The sequence below is a fragment of the Anomaloglossus baeobatrachus genome, chromosome 6, assembly GCF_048569485.1.
Source record: "Anomaloglossus baeobatrachus isolate aAnoBae1 chromosome 6, aAnoBae1.hap1, whole genome shotgun sequence".
Classification (NCBI taxonomy): domain Eukaryota; kingdom Metazoa; phylum Chordata; class Amphibia; order Anura; family Aromobatidae; genus Anomaloglossus; species Anomaloglossus baeobatrachus.
This window is the reverse complement of record NC_134358.1, coordinates 505,575,260-505,597,933: the sequence shown is the minus strand read 5'-3', so window position 1 is coordinate 505,597,933 and position 22,674 is coordinate 505,575,260. Positions and strand designations below refer to the sequence as shown.

The 22,674-nt window shown below is 40.8% G+C and overlaps 1 protein-coding gene across 1 annotated transcript in view; it reads left to right on the top strand.

Moving 5' to 3' along the window:
• PTPRN2 (protein tyrosine phosphatase receptor type N2) overlaps positions 1–19,905 on the top strand; it is a 1,389,072-nt gene extending 1,369,167 nt beyond the window's left edge. The window contains exons 22-23 of the mRNA XM_075315450.1: positions 11,331–11,404; positions 19,540–19,905. Of these exons, the coding sequence (XP_075171565.1) occupies positions 11,331–11,404; positions 19,540–19,611 (146 nt within the window). The 3' untranslated portion in view covers positions 19,612–19,905. The remainder of the gene's footprint in view (positions 1–11,330; positions 11,405–19,539) is intronic.
• Positions 19,906–22,674: the final 2,769 nt, after the last annotated feature.

The window sequence follows — 22,674 nt, the reverse complement described above, 5'->3', positions numbered from 1 at the left end:
GATGGGCTGTGGATGGTGTTTCACCGCTAGTCACAGCCCATCTGCTCCCTGCTCCCTCACAGCAAAGGGCTGCAAGCAGGCGACATGCTGAGCTATGTATGACAAGCGGTGAAACACTGCCCACAGCCCAGTGAGTCAGGAAGACTGGGGCCGCCCCTTTTAAAGAGTAGCCATGTTAATTACAAGCTTTACTACAGTCCTTTTCACAATACAGTTATACAGTTAGGGCCTGTGCACACTTTGCACAGTTGTCATGTTTCTTCTGCACAGATTTGACACAAAACCTGAAGGGTTTCCTGATGCCAGCAAAGTGACTGAGAATCCTGAAGTCTAAAGGGTGCTTTACACGCTGTGACATCGATAACGATATATCGTCGGGGTCATGGTATTTGTGACGCACATCCGGCGTCGTTAGCGACATCGCAGCGTGTGACAGCTAGGAGCGACGATCAACGATCGCAAAAACGGCAAAAATCGATGATCGTTGACACGTCGCTCCAAAGCATAATGTCGCCGGTGTTTCAATCCACAGGTTATTCGTCGTCCTGTGGCACCAGACATCGCTATGTGTGACACCGCATGAACGACGAACATCATCCTACCTGCATCCACCTGAAAGGAGGAAGGAAGGAGGTGGGCGGCATGTTCCGGCCGCTCATCCCCTCCCCTTCTATTGGGCAGCCATTTAGTGACGCCGCTATGACGTCGCTGTGACGCTGAACGCACCTCCCCCTTGAAGGAGGGATTGTTCGGCGGCCACAGCGACGTCACTGAACAGGTATGTGCGTGTGACGCTGCCGTAGGGATAATGTTCGCTACTGCAACGATCAACACATGTCGCACGAATGACGGGGGCGGGTGCTATCGCTCGCGACATCGCTAGCAATCGCTAGCGATGTCGCAGCGTGTAAAGCACCCTTTAATCTAGTTTCACACATCCGGCTTTTCACCGGTTTGTCGGATTTGGCGCACGCCAGTACAGTGTATACAGTACAATGGCAAATCTACAAGCTCCGGTCACATGCTGTCATGTGACCGGAGCATGTGACCCAGAAGTTACAACGCTGCCATTGTACTGTATACACTGTATTGGCGTGCGCCGAATCCGGCAAACCGGCGAAAAGCCGGATGTGTAAAATTAGCCTAATGCACATGTTGCTTTTTTTCTCCTTGCAGATTCGGTGCAAATTTAAATCTGCAGCATTTCACTTCTTTCAGTATGTTCTCTGCAGATTTCACTCATACTAATGAGTGGGAAAAATCTGCACCAAAAATGCATGTAAAAAATGCATCAAAATCGCATCAAAAGTGCGTGTGTGTTTTTTCTGCTGCGTTTTTCCTGCAAAGAGAGGCAGAAATTTTTGCAGCAAAGACTTAACATGTGCACGTAGCCCTTATTGTATCTATTTTACTAACTCTGCTTGCCTCGAATTTTATAGGGAGGCACATAAAGCTTTTTTCTTTTGTACTCCACATGTGACAAAAAAATTACAGTATTGGTCATTTAAAAAAAAAAATTAAAAAAAATGGCAAAGTTCTCAAATTTCACTGTATGCTGATGAATTTTTCCATTTTCCGAGTAAATAATGTTGAAGAGGATCTGTCACTCAAAAAATTATGTTCAATAACTTGCAAATATCTATGCGCACCCCTGATATTGTTTTTTTGGGTTTTTTTGTCTCTCCAGTGCAGAGATTTTTTTTTTTTAAAATTTGGAGCACAATATGTGAAATCTCTGATTTTAGTACGACTGACTGGGCATTTCTTCAGGTTTTCCTCTGAGGGTGTGTGCTTTAACCCTCTTTCTCAGACTCTGCCAATGACAACTCTGAGACTGATTGACACTGTATGGGAAGGAGGAGTGAAAGGGCATGACCCTAGAGAAGGCTCTGAAGAATGGTCCAGTTGTACTGCATGCAGAGATTTCACATACTTCACACCAAATCAATACATATGAATATCTGTTTAATGGAGCAATGTGGTACAAAACTAAAAAAAAGTGGTGTAATCAGTGGAGTTTTTGAGCAAGTGACAGATCTTTAAAGGGAACCTGTCATGTGTAAGAGAATCTCATCTGCAGGTAGGATCTCATATAGCATAAGGAGCTTGTCATAAGGAGATTTTTGCAAGCATCATCAACTGTTTTGGCGGCATTAGGATCTGTGGAAACTACAGATTCTGGCACTCTACCTTATAACTTTTCTGATGTCTGTGTCAGCGCAGAGAGACTCAGGCATCAACCAGCAGACATAGGCAGTCTAGCAAAAGTTAATCTCTGCTGGGCTGCTTGTTATTCTCTTTAATCACATGCTGTGGGGGAGCCATTCACATTCGTTCCCCTCCTATATCTGCTGGCCTGATTATTCCATTAATACCAGCTATAGCTTACCTACACCGGTCTGGAGAGGTGTTGTGATCCAGACTTACTTGTGATTGTGTCGCGGGCGGTGGGGCCCTGCGCTCGCTAACGCTCGGGTCCGGCGCTGCTGCTGCTGCTCGGTGGCTCAAGCGGTGGGCCGGATCCAGGGACTCGAGCGGCGCTCCTCGCCCGTGAGTGAAAGGGGCAGTTTGGTTTGGGGATTTGGTCCGTGACGCCACCCACGGGTTGTGGTCAGGTTGGGCACCACCGCTGCTACTGACGGGGATCCCGGGAGCGATGGTAGGGAACAGCTGGGATGTTGTTTTCCCCCTCCGTGGGTAGGGGTTGGTGGTCCCGGGGCCCGACGAGGTGACGGGAAGGCAGGGCTGGCAAGGTGCAGGGCCGCGGGGACTGCGCAGCGCGGTGCCAGAAGGCACGGTTGTACTCACTCAGCCACAAATGTACGCAAAGCCTCTGGTAAACCAAACAGCTGGATGGACGGGTCCCGCAGCCGGCTGCTGTGGCTTCTCCCGGACGGTTGGTGGTGGCTGCCTTTCCCTGCACCTTTTGTGGATGTTCGGTCCCGATGGCTTCCCACCGGTAACCCGCTCCCCAGCGTGAGTATGTGCCGGAGGAGCCCTTTTTGCCCGCAGGCTCTGGCCCTTGGAACTCTAGCTGTGGCGGTAGCTGTATTTCCTTTTGTTGGTTGGACGGTTGCCTTCAATCGGGTCTTGGCTGCTAGGAAACCCCTGGGGTTCCGGTCACTGACGGATTTGACCTTATTAACGGCGACTCCAAGCCTGGTCGGGGTCCGCAGGCCCTGCCGGTTTGTGCTGGCTTCTCTTCGCTCCCCGGTTCGGTACCGGCGGGCCACCGCCCGTCCCCGGTCCTACGGTTCCGCGTTGATCTGCCTCTCCTGCAGACGGCCACCACCGTCTGCCAATCTTGCTCTAAGTGCCCGGGCCACGTACCCGGACACTGTCAGTTTTCTCCTCCACTACTCCTTCACTTTCCTCCTCCAACTCTCACAACTCAACTCTCTCTGTTACTGACTTCCTTTTCCCGCCTCCAGGACAGTGAACTCCTCAGTGGGTGGGGCCAACCGCCTGGCTCCACCCCACCTAGTGTGGACATCAGCCCCTGGAGGGAGGCAACAAGGATTTTGTGTCTGGCTGATGTGCTTGTCTCAGGGTGGGGGTGTATGTTGTAGTACCTATGACGACCTGGCTAGTCCAGGGCGCCACAATTGTTGTGCAATATTGCTATGAGTGTTTGTGATGTTAACCCTTGTTTTCTTTTTGTTGCTGCCTTCCTACTCTTGCTTTCCTCCTTACTCTCTTCCTGTTTGTTCCTCTGAGTTTGCAGAGTGTCTGAGTTTTAGTTTTATCCTGTCTGTCTTAATCTGTGTTTCCATCACACTCCTGCCCCTTCCTTCCCTGAGGGGGAGATTAGATCTGGTAAAAAGGAAAGTAAGTCATGGGACTCCGGTGTCTCTACCTTCAGGGGTAATCTGGAAGCCAGAAATAGCCTAGAGGAGTCTTCTAGCCAGAGGGACAGTATAGGAGACCCCTGTCCCTCACTATCCTGCAGTCACATCGTGACAGCTGATAAGATTTATATACATTTTTGTGGCTTCAGTAAATTTGCAATTTATTCCTTGAAGCTGGTGTTTGGTGTTTGTAGGAGTCCAGTAGGCGGTCCTATACAGTCTTCTTTATACTACTGTGCATGCAGAGATGGCTGTCAATCAATCACTAGTAGGATCACTCAATGGACTCAATACATACAAACAACTTATATTTTATTCATTAAAATTCATGATATGTTAATTTTTTTTCCAACAAACCTATATATCATCCTTCTCAGCTTCTCCTTTTCTATACTATGGCTATACTTTGCACAGACCGGAGTGCATGTACAATGTGACGGATTCCCTTTATTCCAGTTTTTCATTCTGAGAAGATATCTGTACTTTTTGAAGAATGCCAAAATCCCCTATAGAAACGTAAAATAGCACAGCCACGACAAAGGCATAAACCAAAGAATAGAATATTGACTGTAAGAGATGGTAAAGGCTGTAACAATGGCCATTGCAACATCTTTTAAACATTAGTTAAATTAGTTTCAGGTCCATTGTGACAAGATGTGGTGGAAAAAAAAAAAGACAAGACTTACAATATGAACTATTTCTATCTATACAAAAGTAAATGAGTGGGATTTTTCTAGCTTCAGGCTTTCAGTCACTTAGGTTGACTTTGTTGCATGAAGACTAAAGAATGTCATTTATTGACTCCATTCTAGCATGTAATGTCAAATTCCATTTTAAGTGTGTGCTTAGTCTTGCACAATAGAAGACAAGTCATGTGAAACTGGCCGAAGAATGGAGTCACAGGGCTTTCTCAGATTGGTGACCGCCATTTTGTGTTTGACCTACTCCCCTCTGCCAATGGGGTGTGCAATTTGCAATCCGCTGACCTGTTGCTCGGGCTGTACTATAACTGAAAGATCAAAGGGCAACGCGGGCATTTCAACCCTGCTGAGGTGGGCCTTTCCCAGGCTGTCACACTGTGAGGCAGCCAAAGGTTTTGTTCTGACAGGATTCTCGGCCCGGTCTGTGAGGCCTATGTCTTCTTTGTCTGGCCTGAGAAGTTTGAGGCCCAGGTTCAGAATCTAGTGTTCATCAAAATGATCAAAGGCCTTGAAGCCTTGGACATGAAAATCTTTCTTTCCATTTGCCTTTCTTAAAGAATGAATTGTACAAGTACCAAAGAATGCCATTTTCCAAAGCTTTTATATTAAGTGCGAGTTCTAACTTCAGAGTCCTTCAGTTGTACACAGAAAAATGTAAGTGCATTCTCAATCTGGGCCCAGCTGCAGGACTTGCATCTACGAGTATTTCTTTTAAAAAGTAGAAGCCTTTACGGATTAAAGCCTTCAATCTTTGAACATGAGTTTCACGATTAAAAAAAAAAGAAAAATCAGAATGACTTGTGTTCTTGTTCTACTGCTAAGTATATGGGCATGCAGACAATAAAGTGTTTAAAACTAAGGCAATAGTGGGAAAGTTCGCAATGGGAAAAAGAAAAAATCATTAAGATCACCTTAGTTTTAGTTAAAAAAAACATATATATTCTGTAGTGCCTTTGTGATTTTTAAAAAAATAATGTAAATAATTTATTTACTTGAAAATTACATTATCTGTCTACTACGTCCCTCACCAATCATCTACTACGTCCCTCACCAATTGTCTACTACGTCCCTCACCAATCATCTTTTACAATAATACTGAGATTTCTGTTATCAATTATTATCTGACCCTACAGTCGGTATTAGTAGTAGTAATCAGTTACACAGCATTGCACTGTTATCAATGCCCTTTATAGTGTATGGGGTTGTTCACATATTCTTACACCATGTTCCAAATTATTATGCAGATTGGATTTAAGTGCATAGCGATTATTTTTTTTTTTTAATGAAACTCATTGATGGTATTATGTCTCAGGGTTCTTTGGATCCCTGAAATCAATCTCAGATACCTGTGATAATTAGTTTGCCAGGTGAGCCCAATAAAAGGAAAACTGGATGTTCCACAATATTAAGCAGGCCACAGTTTTCAAGTAACATGGGAAAGAAAAAGGATCTTTCTGCTGCCGAAAAGCATCAAATAGTGCAATGCCTTGGACAAGGGATGACAACATTAGATATTTCCCGAAAACTTAAGCGTGATCATCGTAATGTGAAGAGATTTGTGGCTGATTCAGAGCACATACGTGTTCGTGCTGATAAAGGCAGAATGAGGAAGGTTTCTGCCAGGCAAATCTATCAGATTACTGCGGGCGTCACACGAGACGAGCTATCGCACGATGCATCGTCAGGGTCACGGTTTTCGTGACGCACATCCGACATCTCTTGCAACATCGTTTCGTGTGACACCTCCGAGCGACGCAGAATCGCTCACAAATCGTGAGTCGTGTACTCGTCGCATATTTTTAAAAAATTGTTTATTTTTAATGGCGCCGGTTGTTTATCATACCCGGGGCAGCACACATCGCTCCGTGTGACACCCCGGGAACGATGAACACAGCTTACCTGCGTCCTGCGGCTCCCGCCGGCAATGCGGAAATAAGGAGGGGGGCGGATGTTTACGTCCCGCTCATCTCCGCCCCTTTGCTTCTATTGGCCGGACGCTGTGTGACGTCGCTGTGATGCCGAACGTCCCTCCCCCTTCAGGAAGTGGATGTTCGCCGCCCACAGCGAGGTCACTCAGCAGGTAAGTACGTGTGACGGTGGTTTAACGACTTTGTGCGCCATGGGCAACTAATTGCCCAAGACGCACAAACGACTGGGGCGGGTACGATTGCTCGTGCAATCGCACAATAGATCGTACCGGGTGGAGAGAGAGAGAGCAGCTGCTAAAAAGCCATTGCAAACCAGCAAACAGATATTTGAAGCTGCTGGTGCCTCTGGAGTCCCTCGAACCTCAAGGTGTAGGATCCTTCAAAGGCTTGCTGGGGTGCATAAACCTACTATTTGGCCACCTCTATTCAGTGATTACAAGCAGAAACGGTTGCAGTGGGCCCAGACATACATGAAGACTAATTTTCAAAGAGTCTTGTTTACTGATGAGTGTCGAGCAACCCTGGATGGTCCAGATGGATGGAGTAGTGGATGGTTGGTGGATGGCCACCATGTCCCAACAAGGCTGCAACGTCAGCAAGGAGGTGGAGGAGAACATGTTTTCGGCCGGAATCATGGGGAGACATCTGGTAGGCCCCTTTAGGATTCCTGAAGGTGTGAAAATGACCTCTGCAAAGTATATAGAGTTTCTAACTGACAACTTTCTTCCATGGTACAAAAAGCAGAAACGTGCCTTCAGAAGCAAAATCATCTTCATGCATGACAATGCACCATCTCATGCCGCAAAGAATACCTCTGTGTTATTGGCTGCTATGTGCATAAAAGGAGATAAACTCATGGTGTGGCCACCATCTTCCCTGACCTCAACCCTATAGAAAATCTTTGGAGTATGATCAAGCAAAAGATCTATGAGGGTGGGAGGCAGTTCACATCAAAACAGCAGCTCTGGGAGGCTATTCTGACATCATGCAAAGAAATTCAAGCAGAAACTCTCCAAAAACTCACAAGTACAATGGATGTAAGAATTGTGAAGGTGACATCAAAGAAGGGTTCCTGTGTTAACATGTAACTTGGCCTGTTAGGAAATTTTGGATTTAAATAGCTTTTTATTTCAGTGAATGTGACCTCCTAATGCTGCAAATTCCACAAATTAGCATTTTCAGTTCTTTAAAACATATAAAATGTTCAGAAACTCTACTGTGCCTAATAATTTGGAACAATGGATTTTGAGTTTTTTTAATTTTGAAGATTATACTGTTATCATTGGGAGGTTTGTTCAATAAAATTTGATGTATACTCTAACGGGTGATGACTTTTATTACTAAATTATTATATATTATTATTATATTATTATTATATAATTAAATTATTAAATGACTGACTGTCATTTGCACCGATCATTTAGGAAAATCAGAGAAAAATATAATTTGCATAATTATTTGGAACATGGTGTATTTTGTTTTATTTTGGGGGGTTTACGTCAATTTTGGTCAAAGTCATGGATTAAACTCCCCCCCATTTCATTAGGCCTATGAAAAAAAATCTTGACCTCCATGTCTCATCCGAGTGTTGACTTTTTTTAATGTTTGATGGTTAGGAGAAGTTTGGAATTTTATTATTTTTTTTTCTCATACCAGAAAAAGGACTCTCATACTGATGGCATATATTAACCCAGTTCTTCATGTCTGGATCCATGAACTCATTCTCTTCAACAAGTAACCTCTTAACCACCTGCAATATACTTTTTCATCATAGGTCTCACAGGGTCATACCCAGCAGATGCCAGCTGTGTTACGTAGCCAGCATCTTACTGTAACAGCAGTGGCCACAGTTAGTTATGGTAGCTGCTATTAACCATTTAAATGGAAATTGTGGGAAACTAGTGGATTACCATGGCAGCTAGGGGCAGCTGGTCTCCTATAGCTGCCATCCAAGGTGTCTCGTAAAGCCCGGCCTAAAGCTGGGCTTTCTATGGTCCTGTAGCTGCCAATAAGGTCTTTTATGAAGCCCAGCCTGAAGCTGGGCTTCATTGAAAAACTACAATTTCACTACATATTGCAATACTCTAGCACTGCAGTATATAGTATAAGAGATCAAATGATTGGATGCTCAAGTGATCTAGAAAAAACTATAAAACTAAAACATAAATTAAAAAAGTTTAAAAAAATATATAAAACTTTAAATCACCTCCATTCAAAGATAAAGAAATTTAAAAAGTGGCAGTTCTAAAAAAAAATGTTGACACAAACCAAATTTCTAAAAAATTTTCACAAATTATGTATGTAAAACTGTGTGTGTGTGTGTGCTGGTAACCAAGGTAAATATCGGGTTGGTTACCCGATATTTACCTTAGTTACCAAGCGCAGCATCGCTGGCTGTTTGACAGCTCACCAGCAACCCGTGTAGCGACGCTCCAGCAATCCCTGCCAGGTCAGGTTGCTGGTGGGATCGCTGGAGCGTCGCTTAGTGTGACGGTACCTTTACTCAGTCTTTCTGGGTTTATTTACTGGCCTTCTCAGCCAATCATTATCCACATTGGTGACCTTCATCAGCTACTGATTGGCTGAGCAGTCATTTTCTGTCATTTCTGTCAATTTCATGATGGGACCTGCAAAATAGGACCAGTGGGGAGTTGGTAAGTATTGGGGTTGTGGAGAATCAGTCTTTTTTGAGTCCTTTGCGGAATTCTTTTTCTTTATTGGACAGCCTTTTTAAGAGTATGTTCATACATCCATATTTTTGGTCTGTGGAGAAAACTGACATCACATATTCAGCAAATTTTTCCAATGATATTCAATCAGGCTGTTCAAATGAACATTTTCTTCATTCAGATCGAATATCCGTGGGAAAAGAAATCACAGCATGCTCAATTCTCTCCAGGATTTGCACTTATGTTCAAGTCTATAAGCGTGCAAAAAATATCACACAGATCCCATATGGATCAACTGCATGCTATTTTTACAGATACATTGCCATTATTGACATACGAAATGTTTTTGATGTTGTAAATTTTTTTCACTGTTGATGTTTTAAGAAGAATGCCACACAGATAATATGGAGAAAAAAATCATCTTTCTTTTCTGGATGAAATGTGGCCAATTTTTTTTATATGTTGGTGTGAAATTATTCAAAGGGAATAAAATGACATAAGAAAAAAAATAATGTCAGATCACCCGTGCCCAGAAACAACATTCTGAGAAGTCCAGACAAAAATGATGAAAATCCATCTCATGAAATAAAATATCTTTATTTAAAGGGAACCTGATGCAGCCAAAACCACGAGCAGTTCTGGCTACATATTGCTAATCCCTCCCTAACTGTCCTAGAATTTACTATAATACATAAAGAAAGCTATAGAAAAAGTATTTCTAAAGCTCTTACATGAAATGCCAATTGAGTGTAGGGTCTAGGCGCTCTCATTCCCCCCTCTTAGTATGTTAGTCACCCACAGAGGTGTGCTAACATACTATTCAATGCCTACAGCCCAGCGTCATCATCGGCAGTGACACGCGTACCTGTATCCATTGCACTGCCTCAGCACGCCAGGCTTAGGGTCAGTGTGCATGGATCAGAAGTCACCGCACTTCCAGTCATGTGCAATAGACCTCTCAGAAGCTGAGACGTGTACACCCGGCATCATAGTGCGCATGACCGGAAGTGCAGGGCATTCTGATCCATGTGCACAGACCCAAGCCCGGTGTTGGAGGTGGAGCAATGGACACAGGCACATGTGTCACTGCTGATGATGACGCTGGGCTGTGGGCATTGAATAGTATGTTTAGCAGGCCCCTGTGGGTGTGCTAACATGGTACGAGGGTAGAATGAGCGCAGGAACTAATGCCTTTACAACTAGTCCCTGCGCTCATTAGCATATTATAAAGGATCTTTAGAAATACTTTTTTTTATAAAGATCTCTTTATCTATGCTACTTGCTTCTAGATGTTGAGACAGTTAGGCAGGGATTAGCAATATGCACCCAGGACTGATTGGGGTTCTGGGTGCATATTGCACCTGACAGGCTTCCTTTAAGATATTAAAATCCTAAATCAGAATGCATGGTTAAAAATGTTGATGAAGGCATAATAATAGCCATGATCACAGGCATAGGAAACAACCACATGGGGCCAAGCTACGCGTTTCAAACGCAATCCTGTGTCCTTTAACCAAACGCATAGCTTGACTCCATGCGTTTGTTTCCCGTGCGATTCCTGTGATCATGGCTATTATTATGCCTACATCAACATTTTTAACCATGAATTCTGATTTGGGCTTTTAATGTCTTCAATAAAGATTCCATTTTATTTCATTCTAAAGCTGGATTGTCAGATTTTTCTTCAGAATAAAATGACATCAGGCCCACGGTGCCTATAGAAAATAAGGGGAGGGTAGGCTGTTGATTGTATTTGACCCTCTGTCCAAGGCATCCAGACTGTTGTCATTTGCTTCTTTTTATTTTCTACTAAACATTCTTTATGCTTTTGGACATAGAGAAAACTTCTCACATTTCAACTCTACAACATGGCAGCAATTGTGCCTTTATTTCATCAGACGAAAAATGCTCTTTATGCGAGCGATTGTAGTGCTGCGGCGCACAATAGACAGACCGCTCTCAAGCGTCCTCCTTTTTTTTTCCTCTGTTGATGATAATCAAAGCTATACTCCTCTTTTTCTGTATGAACATCACAATTGCATCTGTCTGGCACGTCCACTGAGGCATGAATTAATATTTTTCAATTGGTCTGTTGTCCGAGGGGAACTGGCTAGGAAGAGATTGACAGATGCAGCCTGAATTATCTTGTGCTTAGAACTCAGCCCAATTTGTGGTTTGTTGCAGGTGCTAAAGAGATTGATATTGCTGCTACCCTGGAGCACTTGAGAGACCAGCGACCAGGAATGGTGCAGACAAAGGTACTGTCAATAACACAAAGGGGTAAAACGGGCATTAAAGATTCTTCAATAATTGTTTCTGTGTTAAAGGGAAAGCAGATTCTGACCTAGTTTAGTACACATGACTAGTTGTGTTACTTTGTATATATTTCAAGTCTAAAGATTTATCTGAGCTCCTTTTCTTTGTTTCCATAAATTCTAAGAAAGCCTTGGTAGAAATCCGTAACAATTAATATGAAATAAGATACAAAAGGGAAACAATAACCTTCTTGGCGCTGATCAGGCGCTCGGATCAAGGTCTGGTATACAGGATGTTCTCTCGGCTACAGCGGAAATTAGAATGTTCTATTTTTAATTCTTGGTATCTCGGCTCCCATCCTATTTCATCTGCACCCGCCATAGGTTTAATAATGAAAAAACTTCAATGAGTTTGTGATTCGATACACTTTTAGTGAACTAAGAATCCGTTTTCAAGTTTTCATCTGTTATCAATTGACGGAAACAGATAAAATTTCAGAAGGGTACATGATGATCGAAATAGTCAATTTGATTCTTGTACTGTTTCAGTAATTTGGAGAGCCATAAAAAAATCCAAATAAAATGTATGCAAACAAGCTTTCTGCTTAAATATAGAAAAAAACGATTTTAAAATGAGTATAGTTTTAGGTTTGGTCATTTTTTATTTTTAAAATGTGTGTTTCATATCACTATCTATATATCTTTTAATGTTCACACTGTTCACTATGCCTAATATTAGACCCGCGCTTCCTGTTCTGTAGAAATTACTTTTCAGCAGTCTCCATATCATTGCAAGCATGATTACAATAAAAGGCAACTCCTCTGTGTACAGAAGATAAAAGGATCCACCAATCACAATAGGTGATTTCACGAATCACTTTCCTTGCTCCCTTCACAGTCACCTTTTCTGGCTAAATACTTCAGCACTAGAGATGAGAGGATCCGTAGTAGTTCGGGTTCTGCGGGTCCAGCAGAACTTTTTTCCAAGTTTGGTTCTGGACCTGGACTTGACCTGAACTTTACTTAAGGGGGCTTTACACGCAACGACATCACTAACGACATGTTGTTGGGGTCACGGAATTCGTGACACACATCCGGCCTCGTTAGCGACGTTGTTGCGTGTGAAACGTACGAACGACCGCTAACGATCAAAAATACTCACCTGTTGATCGTTGACACGTCGTTCTTATCCCAAATATTGTTGCTAGTGCAGGACGCAGGTTGTTCGTCGTTCCTGAGGCAGCACACATCGCTACGTGTGACACCCCAGGAACGACGAACAACACCGTACCTGCGTCCTCCGGCAACGAGGTACTCGAGCAAGTAGTTTTCATACGTAAGGCACTCGAACTCCGAACCTGAACTTTGTTTTCTTAAAAAAGTCTGTGTTCATATCGAACACCAAACTTCTTGTTTGCTCATCTCTATTTAGCACAAATCAGTACAGTCTGAGTCAGTTGGTTGCTTATATTTTCCACGTCAAGAACAATAAGTGGGAGTCTAATTGTAGACCTATAAAACTACATTTAAAATAAAAATATGATGATACATTCCCTTTAACCCATTGCATGAAACACAAACAAAAGGGATACAGCAGTACTCTGTTCCTTCAAGACATATGCAAAGAATATATGAAATTTAAACTGCCTAAATGCTGTATAAAATATACTTTAAAAAATGAAGGTTCTTTGACCAACATTTGGCTTATTCTTGTGTGTCCATCAGCAGTGGCAAGGTGGGCTTTCCCTAATGGGACCTTATCCTAGTGTCATGCCTCTCCTGGGCTAAAAGTCTACAAATATATGGGCAGATAGGATCCGGCACTAATTAAAACCACCCTGTGGCTGATGGGTCGGAGAGCACAGTCAAAATAGGAGGCTGTCTACACCTCCAATATATACTACAAAAAAAAACTGGCATCTTCAGATAAAACATAGCAAGTGTGAACAGGTGCTAATTACCTAAATAAATATAAAATATGCTTAAAAAAATGAAGGTTCGTTGCGCAAAACTGGCCATTTCTTGTGTGCCCAAGAACTGTGGCAAGGTGACATTTCTCTGATCAGACCCCATACTAGTGTCATGCCTCTCCTGGACTAAAAGCAGACCCCAGCATTCACAGGAGATCAGCATTTGTGCTGTACAGAGCAGTGCTGAAGCTTCAGACTGTAATAGCTTCAAGTCCCCTAAGGGGGCTACTATAGTAAAAACAATAAAAAGTGTAAAAAATAAAGTTTTTAAATATAAGAAAAAAAACAAAAAAAAACCATAAGTTCAAATCAACCTCCTTTTGCCTCATTGAAAATAAAGCAAAAAAATACATATATTTGGTATTGCCACTTTCAGAAATGCCCGATCTATCAAAATATAAAATAAATTAATCTGATTGGTAAAGGTCATAACGAGAAAAAATAAAAATGCCAGAATTACTTTTTTGTATTGTTCTAAAATTTAATAATAGGTGAATACAACATTGCATCTAACCAAAATTAGTCTAATTAAAAACATCAGCGGCCATGGTATCACAGGGTCAGCTGATGACCCCTGATACTGCCATGACGCACTTCCTGTGAGAGCTGACAGACAGCCGGCACTCACAAGAAAAAAACATTTCACTTGATCAGAGTGATCTTGCTCTGTTCAGGAGAAATGCACAGGTAATCGGACTGTGCAGTGATAAAGTCCCCTAGGGGGACTAGTAAAATAAATAAAAATATGTCTTTAAAAATATGAAAAAATAAAAAAGAACTAAAAGTTCAAATCACCCCCATTTGCCCCACTGAAAATAAAATAGTTAAAAAAAAACCAACAATATACATATATTTGGTATCGCCGCATTCAGAAATGCCCTATCTATCAAAATATAAAATCAATTAATCTGATTGGTACATGACGTGGCGAGAAAAAAATTCCAAACACCAAAATTACATTTTTTGGTCGCCACAAAACTTTTTTAAAATGCAAACAGGTGATCGAAATGTAGCATCTGCACAAAAATGGTATAATAAAAATGTCAGCTCAGGATGCAAGAAATAAGCCATCACTGAGCCACAGATCCTGAAAAATGAGAACGCTACGGATCAAGGAAAATGGTGACAATAGCGCTATTTTTTTTATTTTTTTTTTTACAAATTTCTGTTTTTTCACCACTTAAAAAATTTTGGTATCTACAAACTTGTACTGACCTGAGGAATCATACTGCCAGGTCAGGTTTTACTATATCGTGAACATGGTAAATAAAAAATAAAAAAACAATCGTAGAATTTCACCGCATTTAAATGTTTTTTTCCATTTTCCAGTAGAATATGTGGCAGAAAGAATGATGTCATTCAAAAGTACAACTCATCCCACAAAAATCAAGACCTCATACAGCTATATTGACAGAAAAATAAAAAAAAGATATGGCTCTGGGGGGGAAAAAAGGGAGGAAAAAATGAAAATGAAAAATCGCCATGGTGGTGAAGGGTATAGTCCTTGTTTTTTGGCAGGACGGGTTTTAGTTTTGAATGACACCCCTTATTTTACAATATAGAGTAAGGGAAAATGGCAAAAAAACTTCCAAGTGCTGTGAAATGGTGAAAATAAAATGCAGTTTCGTCATTGTTTTTGAGTTTTATGAATACGAAGATACCAAGCATGAATCATTTTATTTTTTTTTTTTTTTACTATTTTGTTGGCTTAAAAAAATTCAGAATTTTGTAAAAAAAAAAAAAATAATAAATTTGATTTGTGTTTCCATTTTACAAGACCCGCAACTTTTTTATATTACTATGTATGGAGTCACTTTTTTAGCATGGCGACCTGGTGTTTTTATTTAAACAATTTTGGGGTAGATAGTATGTTTTGATCACTTCTTATTGCATTATTGTGGAAACCGAAAAACCACAATTGTGGTGTTTTGATTCTTTTTTTTTCTTTGAGAAAGATTTATGGATTAGATCGAAATGCGTAACTATTGTATGTGATGACTTGAAGAAAATAAATTGAAAAAAACAACATGAAAGTGAATGCCAGTCTTTGACAATTCAAGTGACAGTTAAAGGGAATATGTCAGCAGATTTTTGCTATGTAATCTAACAGCTGCATTATCCCAGGACAGATGCCCTGATTCTAGTGATGTATCACTTAGTTTGCAAGGTTCAGCAGTTGAGAGAGAATCACAGCTTTCTCTGTTGCAGATCTAGCAGTTCTCAGAATGCTGAGCTGTATATACACCACTGATTGGCATTTGTCTGTGTATACTGTATATTGACAATAAGTTGCTTATCAGTAGTTGGAGAATGGTTGGACCAAGGGGCAAGAGACAAATAGTCCTGTAATGATAATCCCCTGCTGATAAGACACTGAATTTATTGAAACAACCCAATAAGTAACACATCACTGGAATCAGGGTCTCTGCCCCTTTATCATGCTGTTCTCAGATATCAAATCAAACACCTTTTAAGCTTAAAAATGGATAAAACATTCTGGTTTTAGAACTTGATATCCTTATTGCTTGTATAGAATGATATTACAGGATACTCCAGAGCTAATATCTATTTATGCAAATATGTATGCATGGGAAACAGACTCTGGATGCTGACAGTCACCGGTAGAGAAAAAAATAATAATATCCCATAAATATTCCTGATAACAGACTATATTTCCATTTTTTGGATGGGATGATTTTGTCACTGTAGACACAAGTGATTAAAGAGAACAGTAAACATGAAATGACAGCCCATTTAATACCGTGACCCAAATACAATTTTGACCTTTCGGTAATGATTTAAAAAAAAATGTTCTTTTTGAGAAATTTTCCAGTTAATTAACAACAACGAAAAATGTGAAAAGGATGCGAAAAAGCCAATTAAATGTAAATATTCAATAAACAAGCCATGTGCGTCCGTCATGTTGTGGGCTACGTGGTAATCACATTTCCATTCTGTTTCCAGTTACACTGCCCAAATCTCTCATGGAAATGCCGGGTAAATTATAAGTATCTGATTACTTGCCAGTGCTGTGTGTTCTCGGGAGAATTAGCCTTGATGGATTTAAACAAACCGCACTATTTGCCAGCAGAATACAAATAAGAAATTGTCGGCTTTTTGATTATTTTAAGTCTTAGGATTAAAAATCAGGTTAGAAATACCAATTAGAAGACGTCCCCAGGCAAACAGCCACCCAAATTACTACCCCAATAACACAATGTTCACAGCGAGTATAAACTATTGTTATTATTTTCAAGGATTGCATGGATTTCCCTTTCCAATATTCCAATTTTAATAAAATAAATCATTAGTGGCGATTAACGTTATTGCATAATTGCCAACAGTTCCAAATTTGCCAGGACTGTCATGATTTTTCAGAAAAAGTTGTTAATGTCCCAGATCAAAAAGTTCCATGGTGTATTTAAACCTAGAAGTGGGTGTTTAAAGGGAATCTGTCACCACTTTGACCTTTATAAACTGTTAATATGGGCATACAGATTATTGAATGCTAAAAAAAAAAATCCATACCTTTATGTCTCATATCAGATGCCTTGTGGATAAATCATCCTTTATCACTTTATGTAAATGAGCTCTTCCAGGCTATGGGGCGGATGCTGCCTGCAATATAACTCCGCCACCAGAGAGTATTTAAATAAAGGGGCGTTACCAGTGTGAGTCAAGTAACTGAAGTAACTGGCAAAGAACATGGGAAATTAAATTTGACTTCTTGAAAAAACACATTTTTTTTGCTAACACTGCAATGTTGCACCACTGTCTGCCTGTGAGCTGGAGGCTGAAGCTGAAAGGAACCTGCAAAAGTGTCAGTTATAATTACACACAGCTCTGCAATGAGAGCAGAGAGCGGCCATTACACATCACACTGGTAACACCCCTTTTATTTAAAATAAGCTCTGGAAGTGGAGTTATCTTCCAGGCAGCATCCACCCCACAGCCTGGAAGAGCTCATTTACATAAAGTGATAAAATACGATATTTCAACAGCATGGCATCTGATATGAGACATAAAGGTATGGATTTTTTCAGCATTCTATAACCTGTATGCCCATATTAACAGTTTAAAAAGGTCAAAATGGTGACAGATTCCCTTTAAGATATTGGTCTGAACTCAATCCATGGTGTATGATGCCAGAAGAGTAGGATATAAATCCAATAATTATATAGATAGTTAATCTACCACACTCTCAAGATCGTTTACAATTATTTTAATGTATTGATGTGCGCACGCACAAAAAGAACAAAACTCAGTGCTTTTTAGGAAGAAAATTGACTTGGACTGATGTTTCGACTCATTCCAGATTTTAACTATGTAATCGCTGTATCGAATGAATGTTATATGATGTATAAGGGATGTGTCAGAGCACAATGTATGAGGAACTGGAGAGGGTAATGCCAAGCACTTATTGGATACAGTGGCCACATGGCTAAGACCTGGCAGATTGAAACGTCACTCCATGTCATCCTAACCAGCACTGAAGTTTGCTCTTTTTGTCTGGGTGCACAACAATTAATTAAAATAATTTGAAACAAACTTGAGAATGCAGTGGATTGACTATCTACATGAAAAATGGGTGTTAACACTTGGTTTGGGGGCATTCCGGGGTGGAGTTGGGGGCATTCTTGGAGGGGAATTGAGACAGGAATTAAAGGGGTTGTCCACTACTAGGACAACCCCTTCTCATTCCCCATGTTTGCACCCATTAAAATTAAAAAAAGCTTATACTCACCTCCAGTGCTAATTTGGTTCCAGTGCTAACGTTCCTGGGGCTCACCTGATGTTGTTTCACCACACGAGCCCCATCGCTAATGACTTCTCTCTCCCCAATTGCGAGAACATATAAACTCCTTGCAGATGTTGTCAATCACTGAGCCACCATGCCGCCCATGTATAATATAGGAAGATGAGACAACGTCTTTAAAAGCATTGTTCCATAACAACTCAGAATTGGTGATTATGGAATGGGACTCTCGCCAATCATGAGAACAGAGGGCCTAAAGTTCCATTAACTCTAAAAAGATTACAAAAACAATTAGCATTGCCCGCATAGATATAACAATGGCCACACAATAATATTAATCAAACGTCATGATATTACATGGATTGTTAAACTATTTAATGTGAACAATCCCTTATCTATCAAGAGGGAAAAGAAGGATCGGGCACGGTGGATTTCACTTTGTGCCATGACAGTAAAGAATGGGGCGATGGCTATTGTTGGAATTAACTGTCATGAGATGTGACTTTTAGGCGGGCTTTACACATTGCGACATCGCTAGCAATTGCTAGCGATGTCCAACGCGATAGCACCCGCCCCCGTCGCACATGCGATATGTGGTGATTGCTGCCGTAGCGAATATTATCGTTATGGCAGCTTTACACACACATACATGCTCAGCAACGTTGCTGTGACTGCCGAACAATCCCTCCTTCAAGGGAGAGGTGCGTTCGGCGTCACAGAGACGTCACCGCAACGTCACTAATCTGCTGGCCAATAGAAGCGGAAGGGCGGAGATGAGCGGCACATAACATCCCGCCCACCTTCTCCCTTCCGCATTGCCGTCAGGACGCAGGTAAGGAGATGTTTGTCGTTCCTGCGGGTTTACACACAGCGATGTGTGGAGCTGCAGGAACGACAAACAACATCGTACCTGCGGTCGAACCGACATTATGGAAATGAACGACATTACACAGATCAGCGATATTGTACGCTTCTGTGCTCGTTCATCATCGCACCTAGGATTTACACGTTGCGATGTCGCTACCGGCGCCGGATGTGCGTCACTAACGACGTGACCCCAACGAAATATCGGTAGCGATGTCTCAACGTGTAAAGCCCCCCTTAGAGTAACATCAAAACAATTCTGATTTATTTCTGAAAATATAGATATGCAGAGCTGCAGTATGAACAATTCATGATATTTTTTTTATCATGGATGCAAATCATGTGCAGATCTCTGCAGACAATGTGTTGTCTTACGCATAATGAATTGCTTCTTGGCAATCATCGTGATGCTGCAATATCTTGCTGATTGAAGAAACGTATTGTGATGATTATGATTCTCTTTCCTAGTTTTTTCCCGAAACTACAAATGCTAGGACATTGTTATTAAGGCCGACTTTTCTCATTTTATTATATTCTTTCTTTTCCAGGAGCAATTTGAGTTTGCACTGACAGCCGTGGCGGAGGAAGTGAACGCAATACTAAAGGCCCTTCCACAATAAGTGTTTGACATATCTAAAGAATACCCGAGGGATCCTTCCCTCAACCTTCTTCTCCTATCAATCTCTAAACGTTGTTGGAAATTGTGACCTGGTGTGTGTCATGTATAGTAACCGCACAGAGACAGGCGCCCTCATATTTGTCCCCTGCTGGGAGAGCCATTTGCTCACAGCAGCCCAATGATAGTATATAGGGAAACACAACGTTCCTGGTCAGAAAATTGCATTTGTCTTTTCTTTTTTCACTTGAGAATAATAAAACCTCTTTTTTTTTCTTTGTTTCTTGCTTGAACATCACCATTGTTATTGTTTATTGACTCTTTTTGACGCCTTCCTTTACTTTTGCCCATACCTCATAATGGTATATGAGTAATAAAAATAAGAGCAATGTAATTCATTACAAGCTATCATAGATCCAACTCCATTATTGCCTACAATACCCCAGATGTCTTTAATCTTTGGCTTTTACAAAACTACAGCTCCCAGTATGGGAGCACCAGCCAGCAAGACACTGGTTGGAGACAACTGGCCGTATGCTTCACTGATCAGTCAGTCAAGATTCTGGTCTATCATGTGGTATATAACAATTCTCAAACGTACACGTCAACTGCAATTTATCAGCCATTAAATTGCCGACTAGAACAAAAATGCTAAAAAAATAGAATATACGATGTGCAAATATACTGCTTTAGGAATGCTGTAATGCTAAAGTGCAACTCCAGCCAACACACGAACGTGCTACCTGCTCAGGGCCATATTCTTACAATTATGGAGTAGTATGGGGTCACTTTCATGCTGGCTTAATATCATAGAATCATAAAATGGTAAGGTTGGAAGGGACCTCCGGGGTCATCTGGTCCAACCCCTTGCTCACAGCAGGATTCACTAAACCATCTCAGACACATTTCTGTCCAGTCTCTTTCTGAAGGCTTCCATTGAAGGACAACTCATTACCTCTTGTAGGAGCCTGTTCAACTCGTTGATCACCCTCCCTGTCAAACGTTTTTTTTCTGTAAATAGGAGGTAGAAAGAGAAATTGCGCAAAATAAGGTCTTATCCAATTAAAATTAAAGGAGAAACAACTCAGAGAAGCTCGCTTCGTGCGGTTGTGCAAATCACAACCACCATAAAAACGCCTGAAGGCCGCTGCAGAACCCATGTGGAGATACAAACAATGGAAGGAAGAAAAGGGTTAATCTCCTGCACCACAAAAACCAGTCCAAATGATGTAGATAAAATATGATTTATTGGTCAATGCGCTTCAAATCCCTCACAGGCTTCTTCATCAGAACAATCATATCATATATAATTGTCCTGATGAAGAAGCCTCTGAGAGCTTTGAAATGCATTGACCAATAAATCATATTTTATCTACATCATTTGGACTGGTTTGGCGGGGCAGATTAACCCTTGTCTTCCTTCCATTTTTGTAAAAGGTTTTCTCTAACATCTAGTCTGTGCCTCTTCTTAGTTTCATCCCATTGTAACCACATTAAACCTGAAAAAATGGAAACATGCTCCCAAACTTTTAGAGGATCTGGATCTGGTGAAAAAGTTATAAGACTGCGATTTGGCTTCATAGTACTTAAAGCAATACTTGGGAAAAATGGAGATGATATATCAGAACTAGTTACTGTGCAGCGATTGCCCATTACAACCAAAAATGAGCCCATCGTTTATTATTCAGAGTAAGGTTGAGTTCACATGACCGTATTTTCTTCATCCAAGAGAAACAGTCCGATTATGTGAATCAGACTCTCATCAGCGTGGGATCAGGTTTTTTTGGAGGTGGTGAATAGAAACAAATTAATTCCTCCATCTTCTCCATTTTGTCATCCTATGATTTTTTTCACACACCCATAGACTTGAATGGAAGAGTGCCATCTGATTCTCGGAGGCAAATGGTGTATTCTGCAATTTTTTTCTTTAGATCATATGATCCAAGGAAATATTTGGAAATGTGCACGGCCTCATTGAATCACATTAGTCCGAGAGCGATACGAGCTTTTGACAACTAAAAATACGGACGCCTGAACGAGCCCTAACACAGCAACCTTATTGATTGATATAGGCATCACCTCAAGACATTTTGTTCACTCTTTTTCTCCATTATGATAAAGTTGTGCCAGTGACCGTACAAATATAATAGAAATTAACACATTAATCTCCCCTTGGCTGAAATATAGTGAAAAATTTACAAATTTTGTGTCTTGGTAATATTGGCTGGAGTTGCCCTTTTTTGTTATTTTATGAGTTGATTGTTAATTTGATTTACAGAATATATGAAAAGATGCTAAATGTTTTATGTTTTATTTTTTTTCATTTTGGTACTTTTATATATTCCCCACAGAACAGTATTTCACTTATACAATATATATATATATATATATATATATATATATATATATATATATCTACTATAGAGAGAGCTTGAAGGTAATTATGTTGTCATTTCAATAGGCATCTTCACATTCCTTTATTTCCATTCACATATTCATTGCACAAAATATAAATCTAACATTTTTTACATACATGTGGCCCCTATAGATTTTCACACAATAACGGTAGAAATAAGGATAATCATAGATCCGTTTGATGACATTCTATTTTATTCTATGTACAATCACTTTTTTATTATAGAGGTCCCTTGATAAAAAAGTTGTAATCTAAGGGCAAACTGGAAGGAAGTGTTGAATTTTTGCTATGGAAAAAATAGAGTATTTACCCATTTCACTCCTTGAAATTAATGGGCTCTATGTGTACTGGGTCATTGGTGCAGGTGCTCCAGAAAAAAAAGAGAGATGCCTTTACAATATACTATTATAATTCTCTAAGGGGCCCTCAATTATTGCAAATCTTTAATAGCACTGTTTTTTTTTAATATGGGCCAAAGCAACTCTTTGGGCCCCCTAGGCTCCAGGGCTTGGGTGCGATTACAACCCCTTCACCTATTGTAGTTACGCCTCTGTCTTGCATACTAGAGTATTGGAGTATAACTGCACAAAAATTTTGCATCATTTTGAAAAATTTCAAATGATGAATTAGCCAAAAAATATCTTGTTAGGA